We start from the raw sequence: 13,683 nt of genomic DNA on the forward strand, positions 1-13,683 counted from the left end.
AGGCAGGTTTCTCGATGACAATCAATTTTTTCATCCAGCTGAGCACAAGAATATCAAAGAGCCCCTCTGATCCATCTAAAAAAAAGGCGAGACAATCTTGTCGAACGTGCCTCGGAAAACGTCAACACACCTAGCAATATTCGAGATGGGTAGGCTTACTGGGCTTCTTCTTGCCTTGCTTTCGCCCCTGTATGTTCTCGGCAGTCCCAAGACTGTCGCGGCCTGTGGGAGCACTGGCTTATCGCTCTTTGCTGAGGCCAACTATGAGGGTCCCTGCCAGGCTTTCTCGCCTGAGACTCTCGACAACACACACCAGGCCAGCTGCGGTATGTTTCTCTTTAATTGTTGCCTCCAGAGGCTCCACTATCTAACCATGATCATTACACGCCAATAGTGGACATCAGCCCCTCTATACCAGTGAATTCCATCTACAAGGGCTCCTCCCTCAGCTGCTGCTTCTTATACGAGTAGGTCTTTTGCTCCACATCCACAGGCTCTCTTTCAATCTGTCCATAACTGACGACTGCAAACTACAGAAAACCCTGCCCGGACCCGTCGTCCCGGTTCTACCCTCAGCGCCCCAATCTTGTGTCTCAGCGAGTCTTTGTCCCCGGCATCTCGGATCTGTGTGGTTTCGGCTGGGGGGGAAACACCATCAAGTCCATCGTTTGTCCCGACAAACACACTTGCGAGTCCTTGAAAGATGACATGTCTACCACGAAACTCACTTTCTTTGTTGAAAAGGAGATTGAAAATCCATTCACTGGGCGTGTCACTAAAAAGAAGGAGCCGCAGAAGAGGGAAGTCAGTTTGAGGGGGTACTGGTTGGATTTGCAACAGGTCAAGGGTCACAAACGGGCCATCTGAGTCCGACATGTCAGGCCAAAAGCCGGGAGAAGACTAAATGCGCAGCTAGCAAACTTGTTATCAGTCTATTCCCACCTTTCCACAGGCAGACAAGGGAACCAAATACAGAAAACAAATTTACAAGCTCTTCCTATCCTCCTTGATCAAATCCGCCGCCTTCTCCGCAACAGCATAAACCACACTCTGAATATTTCCCACCGGCTCCATCGGGAACACGCTCGCGTCCACCACCCTAAGCCTCTTGGTCCCGTACACCCTCAACTTCGCATCCACCACACCGCCCTGTTCCCTTGGCTTCATGGCGCAGCTGCCAGACACATGAAACACGGAGATCTGCCTCTTGCGGACAATTTCCTTTGCCTTTTCCAGATCCGTCGCCACAAGCCCCTCCGGCTGCCTCTTCCCCCCGTCCTTGAGCAGCTTGCCAAACGGCGTCGACTTGTCGACGAGCCGCTCGACAAACTCGACGCCGCGGGCGAGGAGCTCCATGTCGAGGAGGTTGGAGTTGTACTTTGGGTCCCATACCGGGGCGGCGTGGACGTCGGGGCTGGAGATGTGCACGCTGCCGCGGGAGAAGGGGTGGTTGAGGATGGTCATGACGGTGATGTAGTTCTCGGGGAGGACCGGGAGGATGTACTCGGCCATGGACTTGGGGACGTCGGGGATGGAGACCTGGGTGGGGAAGAGCAGGAACTGGAAGGTAGCCTCGTCGGGGGACTCGACGAGTTTTCTGATGGCTTGCGCGTCCGGGGTGGTGAGTGTGTGCTCATGGGAGGCGAGGAGCTCCTTCTTGGCCTCGGGGGAGACGATGCCGGAGCCGTCGACGAGGGGGGAGTAGGCTACGCTGATGGTGCTCTGGCCGAGAGGTCCGGCGCCGGAGGCCTGGTACATGCCTACCAGAGCGTTGAGAACGTTGGGGTCACGGAGGACATCTCCTGACGGGGTCATATCGGCGACCTCGAAGCTCTGACATACAATGGGGTGGTCTTGCACGTTCTCGCCCACGCTGGGGTTCTCAACAATGACGGGAATGTTGTGCTTCTCGAGGATGTCCTTGCTTCCAATACCGGAAAGCTCCAGAATCTGGGGTGACTGCAGGGTACCAGCCGACAGGATGACTTCGAGGTTGGCAGATATCTGCTTCTTCTCACCATCCTTGGTCAAAATCTCAACACCAGTGGCAACAGGCTCATCTCCCGTGGTGTCAAAGACAATCTTTTCCACCAAAGTCTCGGTGAGCACCACCAAGTTGGATCGCTTCGCAACCTCTGGGTTGTAATAGCCTGTGGCTGCGAAACTTCTGGTGTGTGTTACTGGATCAATGCTGGCCTGGTTTTGGAAGGCACCCAATGCCCTTCCATCACGAGGATCCGTGGTGACCTCCAGGCCTTGTCCAGCAAAGGTCTTCAACCAAGCTTGGTTGGTTATATTGTAACCTTCACTGAAAGTGACGTGGATGGGCCCGTCACCTTTGGCGAGGTCCTCATTGTGATAGGTTAACCCGCAGAGGTCCTTGGATGACTGGGGAGGAGTGTGGACGGTTGCAAACTTGCGCAGGTAGGGAGCAAGAGAGTCAAAGTCCCAGCCCTCGTTGCCCAGGGCTGCCCAGGCGTCAATGTTGCCCTTGGAAGGATACAACAGCATGAGGAAGTTGAGGGCCGAGCTGCCACCAAGCATCTTCCCGCGAGCTTGGTTGATGACCCGGTTGTTCAGGGTAGGCTACGAAACATGATCAGCAAAGGGCCCTCCTGGTCAAGAGAGCGAGTGGCACGACCTACCTGGGGTGTTGATGTGAAGTTCCAATCGTATTCATCCTTGCCGTACAAGCCGGCAACGAGACCCGGGCAAAGAACCAGGGGGTCACTGCTACGGTCTGCACCGGCCTCGATGACAAGAACACGGACATCGCTGTCTTCGGAGAGCCGGTTGGCAATGACGAGGCCGGCAGTGCCGCCGCCAACGACGACATAGTCGAACGGCTTCTCAAGGTCAACAGCAGCCATGATGTATGATGGGAGGTTTGCTGATGGTGGGTTGTACTGAACAATCTGGGCGCTCTCGGCAAGATGCGGGCTGGATGTTGCTGAAGATGCAGAAGAAGGGGGCACCCAAAGCTGGACAGATATGGAAACAGAAAGGGGGTCTCGCCAATTGTATGCACAAGGGGGAGCAGGCAAGAGATCTCGGCTTCGGCAGTTCGGGGATAACGAACAATTGGGGGTTCGCAAAGTGGATATCACCAGGCTCGCAACACGCAGCAGAGAGGAGTCTGGAGAAGCCGGTATGAAGATCAGCCTCGTTTCAACCGAGTATGTCGCGAACGTGGTCCTTTTGTTTGCTTCAGTTCCCCTCTCGAGCCAGTCCCCCAGCCCCCACTGGGCCATGCCAATGGTTTACCACCGCCGACCCCCAACATGGTCTAAGAGTGTGTTTATTCAGGGGCCGCCCCTCCACACCTCGGTGTCGTGAGCCCCAGAAATGTGGGCGTTCTGCAGGTGTTCTGCGTGTTCTGCAGGTCGGTGGCTGCAGTTGGGGACGTTCTGGCTCGACAATGACACCCGCAAGCACGCCAAGTTGGTTGAAAAAAGACTGAGGTTACACTGGGGTCATGAAGAAGCGAGAGATATCCTTAGAGGTGGGCAGACTCGAGGTGGTATGGAGCGGCAAAAAGGGGCGCAGATCTGCACCAGGTAATTGGGGCCAGGGTTAAGGGCGGGGTATCGACTATTGTTTGAATGGCACGATGGACTCGTCCAGCTCTCGCGCTATCGACGCAGCAAGACGGGAGTCAATGGGAGACTTTGAATTCACCATGCCTGGAGGTGGTTTTGGGGCACGGAAAGTGGGGGTTAAGCAGGAAGTGATTGCCCGGGGAAGCCATCCGGAAGAGGAGATATTGACGAAGACCTCAAAAAACGACGTCTCGAACCCCACACAGCTCAAACAAGCTAGCCCATGTATCCTTGCAGAACAAGGTCTTTCTTGGATTTCGTCTGCTTCTTCGTCCTTGCTGTCGTCTGCTGTCAAAGACTTGCCAAGGTCCCTTGTGCTCGGACACGCCGTTGATGGCTTCCGCAGTGGAACTTGAACGCGCCGTCCCTAGTAGTGCAACGGTTTTGTCTTACCGCAGCGGCCATCAAAATTTATATTTTCTGTGTTGGAAGCCGGATGAGAGGACCTCTTCGTGGTCCAGAGATTTGGCCGGGTATTACTATTCCTTTGAGCCAGTTGTGCCAGTTGTGCCAGGCTGGAGCCAAACACACAATATTATATCTCAGTTCCACCCTGCCCTGACAGCACCATCACATCACTCACATAAGCTTGCATAGACCCAAAATCATCAGGTACAACCGAGGCTGGGCACCAGAGCTTTCAGAAAGCAGGCCACATCTTTATCCAAAGACCCCGAAAGACTTCGCTTATTGCTTGACCAGTCTCGTTTCTCCAAGAGGAACCCAGACGGCACATGCACGGCACAGCATCACTTACACCCCCCGGTCGAATAGGTGTGCTTCCTCTCATGGGCAATGCAACGCCCTTCTGCAGTTTATTATTTCTCTTTTCTTTCTTGTAGATGTGACTGCTACCCACACGAGGCACGACGTGCTTATCCTGCTGCTCATCTTTTCTTTCTCGGGTCCCGACAACTACCTGGGTTGCTTGCCGGCCATGCCCCGGATGCCATATTGACGATCTTTACCTTTTTACTCCGTCCCCTGTTGCTTACACTGCTCCTGAGCAAGTGGTGGGCATTAGCAACCGCTCCACAGTGATCTTAGCATTGCCCCAGTTTCTATCTTTTCTCTCTCCTTTCAAGGACAGCTTCCTTGCTCAGACTCGGGATAACTGCCGTGGCCTTTTCTCACTAAAAGGAAGGGGACCACTCCCTTTGGCCTCCCTCCCCTCCATCTTGTCAGATCAACATTTTAAGATGTTTGAATACGTCGAGTTTCCGATCCTCCCGATCGTCAAAACCCATCTCATCATCAACTGTGTACTAGCCGTCATAACTTTGGTGATCCTTGGGCTGAGACTCTTTGCTCGCTTCCTGACGGGAGCTGGCCTGTGGTGGGATGACTACCTCATTCTGTTTGCCGTCCCTCAGGGCATGGCCATGGTAGTGATTCAGGGCCTTTGTAAGTCGAACGACTCTCCCCTCGCTCTCGAGACACAGATGTACTGATATTTACCTTCTTTCAGGGGCACCGATGGGTGTAGGATATCCAATGGCCGAGACCGCTCCAAATATCGAACACATCCTGAAGATGCTCGTCTCATACGAACTGATCTATGCGACATCCATCAGCACCATCAAGCTCAGCGTCCTCATCTTTTACCTCCGTGTCTTCGTCAACAAAACGATGCGCATGGCCACCAAGGGCGTCATCATTTTTGTTTGTCTCTGGTCTGTTGGGAATATACTGCAGGTGTTTCTGATTTGTCGTCCTTTTGCCGCCATCTACACCGTCGCTCTGATGCCAACAGCGCAATGTGGTGACCAAGTCGGGTCTTTTATTGCCATAGGCGCGTTCAACATCATCACCGACGTGTTGATCCTGACGCTCCCGATTCCAACGGTGTGGACTCTGAAGACCTCCAAGGGCAAGAAGATCGCCCTGACAGCCGTCTTCTTGGTTGGTTTACTGTACGTGATTCCCTCGCCTTCTCCTTTCCGTTCGCACATCTAACAAACCTCTCCCCCTTCCAGCGTCAGCGTGGTCGCCATGATCCGCATCGTAACCCTCACCCAGCTCGACCTCGTCAACCTGACCGAATCCATGGTCTGGGCCGACTTCTGGTCCGCGACCGAGCCCAACCTCGGCATCTTCTGCGTCAGCCTCCCCATGCTCGGCACCCTCTGGACCCGCTATTTTTCTCGCAAGAGCCCCTCCAAGCTCGACCCGTATCACTCCTCTGAGAACGGCACCAACGGCACCAACGGGTTCAGCAAGCTGAAGAACAGCTCCAACCCTGGCACCGACACGATCGTGATGGAAGATTTGTACGCACCGAACAAGGAGGTGTATCACAAGACGGACGTTGCTGCTACCACGCCGGATGGGGATAGGGCGGGGACGCCGCTGAGGGCGAATAGCTCCGAGGAGGCGCTCACGATGCAAGTGGGGGATCATCGGAACTATCATAGGCAGCCGGAGGGGATTAGGGTGCAGACGAAGTGGACTATTTCGGTTGATTAGAATGGTGTACAACAGCTTTTTTACCTGCCTACACATACATCTACGGGCACAGTTTCTTGTTTGTTGGCTTACGGCTTTCATTAGATACGGATTATTGGATTGGAGTGCAAATTCTTCATGTACATCACCATATTTGGATACTCATGTTTTTCTTTTTGCGTTTTGGGAGGAGGGGGACACGAATATATGAGTGAGGTGGGAAAAACAAGGCTCGGGAAAAAGCAAATCAGTTAGATACGGCTACCTACGGATACCTACTACTAGAGAAATCAATCACATTAAAGACAACAAACACTCAGCTATTCAGCGTCTGCTTTCACGGAGCAAATCATCGCTTGTTGTCCAATAGGCTTCATGCTTCATTGGGACGTTTCAAAGCATAGCTAGTGGACAAGTTAGCTGTAGTAGGATGAGGCGTAGCAGGATGAGGCTCAGCGGCACAGAGAACGTAGAGATAAGCGGACGGAATCCCAGAGGATCGCACAGACTCTGCCGCGCGCCGCAAGATGCAACGGTTGACGGGGTTGACTCCACGCCGCTGGGGCACATACACACATCGCCGCATCGTCGGGACGAGGGACCCGATTGAGAGGTTTTGCTGGTGGCGTTTGCGTGGTATTCGGATTTGTGCGAGACTGATTCTTTGAGGCGAACAAACAGTGGACTGGCCGTATTAGGTCAATGGTGGATCTTGAATTCTGGTTGGTAAAGATGTGAAGAGGACAGTTTTGGGAAGCCCCCTTTTTTATACCCCTATTCTCCCCCTGATGTGGCAACACATAGATACATTACTGAGTCAGCAAGCGACTAGCTAACGACTATACGTAATTGGCACAACGGCAGGCGTGTTTGATAGAAACCATAGATTTTGAATTGTAAAAGAAATCTAGAGAAGTAAATTGTGTACATATGTCTGGCCACACGTGCAGAAACGTGTAATATTCACCAGCTTCTGTAGTCCAAAGTCCGAACTACAAAACCGAGACAGTGGCGGTGGCACAGACCATCTAGTAACGTCCATAGTTTCTTGTAGATATTTATAAGCAGTCTAGAACCGATGGCTGGCGGGTATGTGACACCAATGTTCAAGCTAACGATTCAAAAGAGGAAAGACGAGAATCAAACCCAAGCCAACGTAGGCAAGCATGTGAACAAACAATAGCAATCAACAAATCCGGATGGCTGGTATACGAAAACGAAAATCAAACCGTTATCATTTCCATCATGATCTCGCCAGCTGCTCGCATACACTTCATATCTTGGTCCCCGGCCTCGCCAACGCTCTCTGCTGCCGTATCGCCGAACTGCTGATCTTCGCCGAGAAATTGTCTTCTGTTTTGGTACTCTCTTTCTCCTCCAACACATCCTCCGCATCCAGCACATCCACCTCAAACACCTCCAACGTCTTCCACCCCTGTTCAGCCCTCTTATCATTCACTGCCTTGCCTCCTGACCTCGTCTCCCCAGACACAACCAACGCATCAACATTCTCCACCGTGATCGTCGGCCCAAAAGGATCTTGAATCCTGACACAGTGAACAAGAATTGTCCCATCCCTAAACCAAGCCTTGACATCGCCGTCCCTTTCCTCCACTCGTTGCGGTTGCTGAGTGTCTTTCCATCCTCTTTCCGAGAGCTCGAGAATCCGGGACAGAAACAAAATCACATTCCTCGCTCTGGTTTCCCAAGACTGGACGAACTCGGCATACTTTTTGTTTTTCAAAAGCTCATCGCCTGTGATGCCGATGATGTAGGTGCAAGGTTGCATATTGGCGTCATCTTTTCTTGGGACTTTCAACAACAGCGCAGCGGCGGTGAGGAGAAGCTTGTGACCTGGGTGTAGATAGTCAAAGGTTCCACCGAGGCAGACGACAGGGACCCCCGGCGTCCGAGCAGGTGTTGGGCGTGGTATATTTCCTTGAGGGACAACATTCATAGTGATGCCCCCTTCGACAGGAATCAACTGCTCCTGCAGCAATGTTTGCCTCCCCTCAGCGAGCTTGAGATAGGTCTGATAAAACTGAAGCCCAACCTCGCTTCGGACGTGGAAGATGTAGTTCCATGGGTGATAGGCCGAGGCAAAGGTTGCGAGGTCAATCACGGTGGTGTTGTTGGTCTCAATGGCAGGGCGGAAGTCTTCAGTGAAGCGCTTGTTGCGGTTGTGGTCAATCAAAACGACTGTGGCATCGACTGAGTTTGGCCCGCCGTCAATTTCGGTGCCGATGCCAAGCTGAGCAGAGACGACGGAGATGATGGTGTAGATGCCGGCTACCAAAGCCTGGGCTTCGGTCCATGACAGGGTCTTGGACCGCAAGAACTGGCCGTGCAATATTGGGCATTCGACAGCTACGGTGAGTTTAGAGGCGCCATTTGGTCGCTTTAGCCTTGAGAGTGCAGCAGTGATGGATGGTCGATATGCCGTGTTTAACAACGAGCGACTTAAGGGGTCGGGAGGAAATGGAAGCAATAGCAACGAGGGTAGTTCGTCTCGAGGCATGGTGAATAGCTATGACTGGTTGTGTGGAAATTGGTGATAGATTCAAGATGTGTCTGGTGGCAGATGTTGAGAGTATAATACAGGTGACGGGACGTTGTTTAGCGGGACGTTGAGATGGGTCACTGGTGCACAATGATAACCGCGGTTCGTCCTCAGCGCTGCAGATACCCGCTCGGCTGGTCTGGTTGGGTAAGGTAACAGGTAGCGGGAACACGTGAGGTCTGCAGTTGTTCTCCCGCCGGGTTTGTTTCTCCAACTCCCTCTGCTCTGACGATTGAAGCTTCCGCTGATGCTGTGAGGGGCCTGAAAGGAAGCTACCTATAATCCAGCTTGTTGTTAGCGGAGCAGCCGGTCCACCAACCTCCAAAAAGGCCGCGGGGCTACCCTTGGGTAGAAGCAACGGTTCAGGCAGGAGATGCACATCACCCCAGAAGCCATCCGCTGTGTATGTGTCTCGCTGTGTGGCTTTGATATTGACCACCATTCAGGTACCCGTAGGTCGTTAGATTTGAGTCAACAAGTGACGCCCTAGATCAATCCAACGTGTCAGAGACCAGCCGCAGACACCTGGTCAGTGCTCAGTAGGCGGCTGGCGATTCGCAACTTGGCGGCCAAGGTAGTAGCCCCGTCGGCGGCTGGATTGGGTGCACGATTGCTGCCAAACCGAAACATCACATTTGGTCGCCCGGTTTGGGAAATCCCCTCTTCAGCATAGCACAAGTCCTGCGATCTTCTACCGCAAGCCAATCCTGGGCTCTTGGGCCCAAACAGCCACATCTCGCGCTGAAGACGCGACACTGACACCGGTCTTGCATTCCGGTCGCAAGACGGAGCCACGGTGGGCGGACATCGCATCGCTCTGGCGCATCTCGAACTACGAACCACCCCGCTCCCCCAAACAAGTACTCCAATCATCCCCCGCCTCCCGCCGCTGCTTGATTCGAGTCGACCCTTCGATCAACCAAGCTCGGACCCAGCACCGAACCTCCTGTGTGCTGCGCGCAGAATTTTGAGAGTGTCCGAGACCATGAACCAACAGCAGCAATACCAGCAGCCGTCGCGGCGAACAGACGCCTACTCGTCGCAACACGACGAACTCCACCTACCCTCGTCATCCAGCATGGCCCAACAAGGCCAACATCCCCTTCAACAGCAGCAGCAGCAGCTTCCCACCCGCCAATATTCCTCTGGGCCCGGCGTTCCTCCCCATATCAAGCTCGAGCAGTCCCCAAATCCTCAGCAGCATCACCACCAAAGCGCCGGTGTAGTGCCCAACGTGCTACAGCCGGGCGGGCTGCAAACCAGACCTCCTATCATCTCGTCAAATACCGCTCCGGTCCTGCCTACCATGCAGCAACAGCAGCCACCAGACTATCAGCCTCATCAAACACCAACAAAACCCAACTCGATGAACCTGTCGCATAATTACCCGCGATCCAGCCCCGCCGCTCCCTACGAGGGCGGGTCCGGCTACTCTGCCTACGCTCCCAACACTCCTGGCGGTGCCGGGAGCTCTTCGCAGTACATGTCGCCAACCGATTCAAAATACAGCCAGTCCTCGGGCTCCCAGCGCATCCCCTCCAATGCGCCCCTTGGTCTCGCTGACATACGGCCCCGCGCTGACTCGAGTCTTTCCGATGGCATCCCCGGGACCACCTCCTACGAGCATGCAAACACTCAGTCACGTACCAGCAACTACATGGCCCCATGGGCTCTCTATGCGTTCGACTGGTGCAAATGGGCTCCCCAGGGAAACAGTGCTGGGAAAGTAGCTATTGGGAGTTATTTGGAAGATGGGCACAACTACGTAAGTACATGCGAGCGATATGTCGCTGCTTGGAAATGTCTTCTCTAACTGGTTCACTTCCGGTGGTAGATTCAAATTCTCGACGCTCAAGTGTCTCCCACACCGTCCGACGTCTACTCGCCCGCCGGGTCGAGGTATACAATGGACTTTACTAGAATCGCCGAAGCGACTCACTCCTATCCCGTCACACGTCTCCTGTGGGAGCCTCCATCGTCACAAAAACAGTCAACCGATCTTTTGGCCACATCCGGTGACCACCTCCGCCTTTGGTCTCTTCCTTCCGATCCTCAAGTTCAGACTCCTGGCTCCTCGATAACGTCAAGAAACGGCCGTGACATGCCGATTACGAAACTCACCCCATTGGCTTTGCTCTCCAACTCCAAGACACCCGACCACACAGCACCCCTGACCTCGCTCGACTGGAACACCGTGACCCCCAGCTTAATTATCACGTCCAGCATCGACACTACCTGCACCATCTGGGATATTCCATCCCTCACGGCCAAAACTCAGTTAATCGCCCACGACAAGGAAGTCTACGACGTCCGTTTTTGCGCCAACAGTGTGGACGTCTTTGTGAGCTGTGGTCAGGACGGCAGCGTGAGAATGTTTGATCTGAGGAGTCTGGAGCACAGCACCATTATTTACGAGCCAACCGGAAAGGAAGAAAGAGGTATACCTTTTCCCCCATTTCCTTCTTATTTTTACCCGTAAACTAATATATTTGTTCTAGACGCTAACGGAGGTCGCATCTCCCCCACACTTGCCCAGCAAACAATGTCCCACCCTCCTCCCCTCCTCCGACTGGCCACCTCCCCCCACGACCAGCACCTCCTCGCCACCTTTGCCCAAGACAGCAACGTAATACGCATCCTCGACGTGCGCCAGCCTGGCCAGGCCCTCCTCGAGCTCCGCGGCCACGGCGGCGCGCTCAACTGCGTCGAGTGGTCCCCTCTGAGGAGAGGAACCTTGGCCTCGGGAGGTGACGACTGCCAGGTGTTGATCTGGGACCTGCTGAACAACAACAACACGTCCAACGCGGCCACAATCTCCACCAACGGGGCTGCCCCGCCAACGGGCGCTCAGGCTGCTGCAAGCACTGATAATGTCAGGAGTCCGGTTGCTGCTTGGCAGTGCGAGTACGAGGTGGGCAATCTGGGGTGGGTGCCGCACTTGGCTGGGGGGGAGTATGGGGATTGGTTGGGTGTCAGCGCCGGGAGGGGGGTTTGGGGTGTGAAGTTGGGATGAAAGGGGAACGATAGCGACAAGAAGAGAAGAGGTTGAAGGATTATGATACCGTATGAACAACGTGAATGAAATTGGATGTTGGAAGGAGGGGGGGGATGAAGGAATGTTTGATAACTAGTTGGGGAGGTTTCTGACGTTGGGAGGCTAAAATGAGAGGAGGTTTGCTTGTGATGCACGAAGAGAGGAGACAAAGGCAGAGAGGGACAGGAGAAGAGGCATCAAAGGGACAGGAAAGCAAGCATTACATACCTGATATCTATAGACGGAATGAGCCTGTGTACTGCTTTGTTTTAACCCTTGAGACCGTAGATTATGGAATAGGTACATGCTGCAGCATGTCTTTACGCCCATGTCGATACAAGGCTTCACACTCAGGAACAAAGGCATAATATGATCCAGCATCTGACTTTTTGGTCTTCTCTAACGTCGCTGCCCCCAAAAAAGAGCAAGATTTGACTTTGTTGGTTTTGTTGCGCATATTATCAAGATGCAACACACGCTATAAAATTTTCCGAAAAAGACGCTCCTTTCGTTACTCATTACATTGTTCGTAGCATTTGATGAGAGGTCATGGTTTTTGTTTTCAAGATGACCACCAACTATTTTATCTCAACACATCACATGACAAGACGTTTAAAGCTTCTGCATGGCAACAATGTCGGAAGACTGAACGTAGTCCTCGAGCTCGGCGATCTGCTCCTGGAGATCATCAAGAGAGACCTTCTCGTCCTCGACGACAAGGTTGATCTGGAGCTTCTTGATACCGAAGCCGACGGCGACGAGCTTGGAAGCACCCCAGACGAGGCCGTCCTTCTCGATGGCACGGACACCCTCCTCGAGGGCAACCATGTCGGTCTCATCATCTGTGGAGAAGCAGTGTTAGCAGGAATGCCAGAAAAAGTAAATCATTGAAAATTGCAACATACCCCAAGGCTTGACGTCCATGGTGACGACGGACTTGGCGGCGGGCTTGGCCTTGCCCTCCTTCTTCTTGCGGTACTCGGCGAGGCGCTCCTCACGGATGCGGGCAGCCTCGGCGTCCTCCTCCTCGTCGTCGGAACCGAAGAGGTCGACATCCTCATCCTCCTCCTCCTCGGCGGCGGCGGCGGGGGCCTTGGCGGGATTGAGGGTCACCTCGGCGACGTCGGGGCCGTAGACGGTGTAGGGCTGGCTGGCATCACCGGGGAGGGTGGTGAACTCCTCCTCGTAGGAGGCGATGTGCTTGTACCAACGGGCAGCGTTGGGGTACTTGGCGGCATCGGGAGCGGAGCTCAGGGCCTTGAAGACGACAACATCGGCCTGGGAGGCAGAGTACCTTTGGAGAAGCGCCTTTGTTAGTTCACAACGTCTCTTTTGCTTTTCTCTTGCGCGCTTAGAATTGGCAGTGAACAAGAGGACACAAAGCGCAACTCAGAGCCGAAAACTGAACTGCGCGCTGCGGGGTGAAAAGGATAAGGGAAATCAGAGTCACAATAATTTGCTGGATGTGTAATCATTTGCAGAGGTCTTAATTCTGCTAAGAAACACGGACCCCGGTGATCATCATGAAAAGAGAGGAAAAAATGGTGTATGACTGTCAGGGAGGGGGGAAATCAACACATACCCGGTAACGTAAGAGCGGGTAAGGAGCCAGTTGTTGAGCACGGTGAGACCGGCATCGGAGAGGAGATCGGTGAAGCCCATTTTGATGATGTTGTGAAGTCTTTGCGACGTCGTTTTGTTTAGAGGTGTGGATGAGGAAGTTGTCGAGGTGGCAGCAAGGAGGGCGAGGATGGCGGGGTTGGAAAATCTTTTGAATTTAATAGATTTCGCTGAGTCCCGGAACCCCGCACTGAGCAGCCCACTTTCGCCCACCCCCCTCGTCCCTGATTTTGATGGCCTGAGGCAGAAAGGGTCGCTGCCCGACGCTCCACTTTAACTGCTCTGGACCGAGGACCCTGGTTGGCTCCGCGTTTCATCTCATCTCTGGGATGGACAGGTCCAGATCGCGAAACACCATGAAGGGTTTTGTTGAAAGCTGGAGACAGGAATAATCTGTCCTGGAGCCTCGATGTCATGGTACTTGA

The 13,683-nt window shown here is 53.7% G+C and overlaps 6 protein-coding genes across 6 annotated transcripts; 3 read left to right on the forward strand and 3 right to left on the reverse strand.

Annotated features, from left to right (window-relative positions):
• The first annotated feature begins 46 nt into the window (after positions 1 to 46).
• On the forward strand, positions 47 to 913 carry QC764_504860 (uncharacterized protein). The gene is made up of 3 exons (XM_062947744.1): positions 47 to 326; positions 395 to 467; positions 537 to 913. The coding sequence occupies exons 1-3, from the start codon at positions 146 to 148 to the stop codon at positions 865 to 867; spliced, it is 585 nt and encodes a 194-aa protein (XP_062798982.1). The 5' UTR covers positions 47 to 145; the 3' UTR covers positions 868 to 913.
• QC764_504870 (uncharacterized protein) lies at positions 256 to 3,840 on the reverse strand. The gene is made up of 4 exons (XM_062947745.1): positions 2,646 to 3,840; positions 974 to 2,586; positions 857 to 912; positions 256 to 775 (listed from the first exon to the last, which is right to left on the reverse strand). The coding sequence occupies exons 1-2, from the start codon at positions 3,249 to 3,251 to the stop codon at positions 985 to 987; spliced, it is 2,208 nt and encodes a 735-aa protein (XP_062798983.1). The 5' UTR covers positions 3,252 to 3,840; the 3' UTR covers positions 256 to 775; positions 857 to 912; positions 974 to 984.
• Positions 3,841 to 3,916: 76 nt separating this feature from the next.
• QC764_504880 (uncharacterized protein) lies at positions 3,917 to 6,389 on the forward strand. The gene is made up of 3 exons (XM_062947746.1): positions 3,917 to 5,003; positions 5,068 to 5,512; positions 5,576 to 6,389. Exons 1-3 carry the CDS (start codon positions 4,799 to 4,801, stop codon positions 6,063 to 6,065), a joined length of 1,140 nt encoding a protein of 379 aa, XP_062798984.1. The 5' UTR covers positions 3,917 to 4,798; the 3' UTR covers positions 6,066 to 6,389.
• Positions 6,390 to 7,317: 928 nt separating this feature from the next.
• Positions 7,318 to 8,562, reverse strand: QC764_504890 (uncharacterized protein; the record flags this gene model as incomplete). Its single annotated transcript, XM_062947747.1, has 1 exon — positions 7,318 to 8,562. The coding sequence occupies one exon, from the start codon at positions 8,560 to 8,562 to the stop codon at positions 7,318 to 7,320; it is 1,245 nt and encodes a 414-aa protein (XP_062798985.1).
• Positions 8,563 to 8,827: 265 nt separating this feature from the next.
• On the forward strand, positions 8,828 to 11,865 carry QC764_504900 (uncharacterized protein). The gene is made up of 3 exons (XM_062947748.1): positions 8,828 to 10,369; positions 10,439 to 11,042; positions 11,103 to 11,865. The coding sequence occupies exons 1-3, from the start codon at positions 9,590 to 9,592 to the stop codon at positions 11,615 to 11,617; spliced, it is 1,899 nt and encodes a 632-aa protein (XP_062798986.1). The 5' UTR covers positions 8,828 to 9,589; the 3' UTR covers positions 11,618 to 11,865.
• A 143-nt stretch (positions 11,866 to 12,008) lies between these two features.
• EFB1 (Translation elongation factor 1 beta) lies at positions 12,009 to 13,468 on the reverse strand. Its single transcript, XM_062947749.1, has 3 exons — positions 13,221 to 13,468; positions 12,544 to 12,932; positions 12,009 to 12,480 (listed from the first exon to the last, which is right to left on the reverse strand). Exons 1-3 carry the CDS (start codon positions 13,298 to 13,300, stop codon positions 12,251 to 12,253), a joined length of 699 nt encoding a protein of 232 aa, XP_062798987.1. The 5' UTR covers positions 13,301 to 13,468; the 3' UTR covers positions 12,009 to 12,250.
• Between the last annotated feature and the right edge of the window lie 215 nt (positions 13,469 to 13,683).

The sequence above is a fragment of the Podospora pseudoanserina genome, chromosome 5 (assembly GCF_035222485.1).
Source record: "Podospora pseudoanserina strain CBS 124.78 chromosome 5, whole genome shotgun sequence".
Classification (NCBI taxonomy): domain Eukaryota; kingdom Fungi; phylum Ascomycota; class Sordariomycetes; order Sordariales; family Podosporaceae; genus Podospora; species Podospora pseudoanserina.

What these genes read in the sequence shown, in the direction of transcription:
- QC764_504860 (XM_062947744.1), top strand. Translation starts at nt 146, where the DNA reads ATGGGTAGGCTTACTGGGCTTCTTCTTGCCTTGCTTTCGCCCCTGTAT. An exon ending in CACACACCAGGCCAGCTGCG is followed by an intron (nt 327 to 394) that starts GTATGTTTCTCT and finishes ACACGCCAATAG; the next exon opens with TGGACATCAGCCCCTCTATA. An exon ending in AGCTGCTGCTTCTTATACGA is followed by an intron (nt 468 to 536) that starts GTAGGTCTTTTG and finishes TGCAAACTACAG; the next exon opens with AAAACCCTGCCCGGACCCGT.
- QC764_504870 (XM_062947745.1), bottom strand. Translation starts at nt 3,251, where the DNA reads ATGGCCCAGTGGGGGCTGGGGGACTGGCTCGAGAGGGGAACTGAAGCA. An exon ending in ACTTCACATCAACACCCCAG is followed by an intron (nt 2,587 to 2,645) that starts GTAGGTCGTGCC and finishes CATGTTTCGTAG; the next exon opens with CCTACCCTGAACAACCGGGT.
- QC764_504880 (XM_062947746.1), top strand. Translation starts at nt 4,799, where the DNA reads ATGTTTGAATACGTCGAGTTTCCGATCCTCCCGATCGTCAAAACCCAT. An exon ending in GGTAGTGATTCAGGGCCTTT is followed by an intron (nt 5,004 to 5,067) that starts GTAAGTCGAACG and finishes ACCTTCTTTCAG; the next exon opens with GGGCACCGATGGGTGTAGGA. An exon ending in GTCTTCTTGGTTGGTTTACT is followed by an intron (nt 5,513 to 5,575) that starts GTACGTGATTCC and finishes TCCCCCTTCCAG; the next exon opens with CGTCAGCGTGGTCGCCATGA.
- QC764_504900 (XM_062947748.1), top strand. Translation starts at nt 9,590, where the DNA reads ATGAACCAACAGCAGCAATACCAGCAGCCGTCGCGGCGAACAGACGCC. An exon ending in TGGAAGATGGGCACAACTAC is followed by an intron (nt 10,370 to 10,438) that starts GTAAGTACATGC and finishes TTCCGGTGGTAG; the next exon opens with ATTCAAATTCTCGACGCTCA. An exon ending in AACCGGAAAGGAAGAAAGAG is followed by an intron (nt 11,043 to 11,102) that starts GTATACCTTTTC and finishes TATTTGTTCTAG; the next exon opens with ACGCTAACGGAGGTCGCATC.
- EFB1 (XM_062947749.1), bottom strand. Translation starts at nt 13,300, where the DNA reads ATGGGCTTCACCGATCTCCTCTCCGATGCCGGTCTCACCGTGCTCAAC. An exon ending in ACCCGCTCTTACGTTACCGG is followed by an intron (nt 12,933 to 13,220) that starts GTATGTGTTGAT and finishes GCTTCTCCAAAG; the next exon opens with GTACTCTGCCTCCCAGGCCG. An exon ending in CATGGACGTCAAGCCTTGGG is followed by an intron (nt 12,481 to 12,543) that starts GTATGTTGCAAT and finishes GCTTCTCCACAG; the next exon opens with ATGATGAGACCGACATGGTT.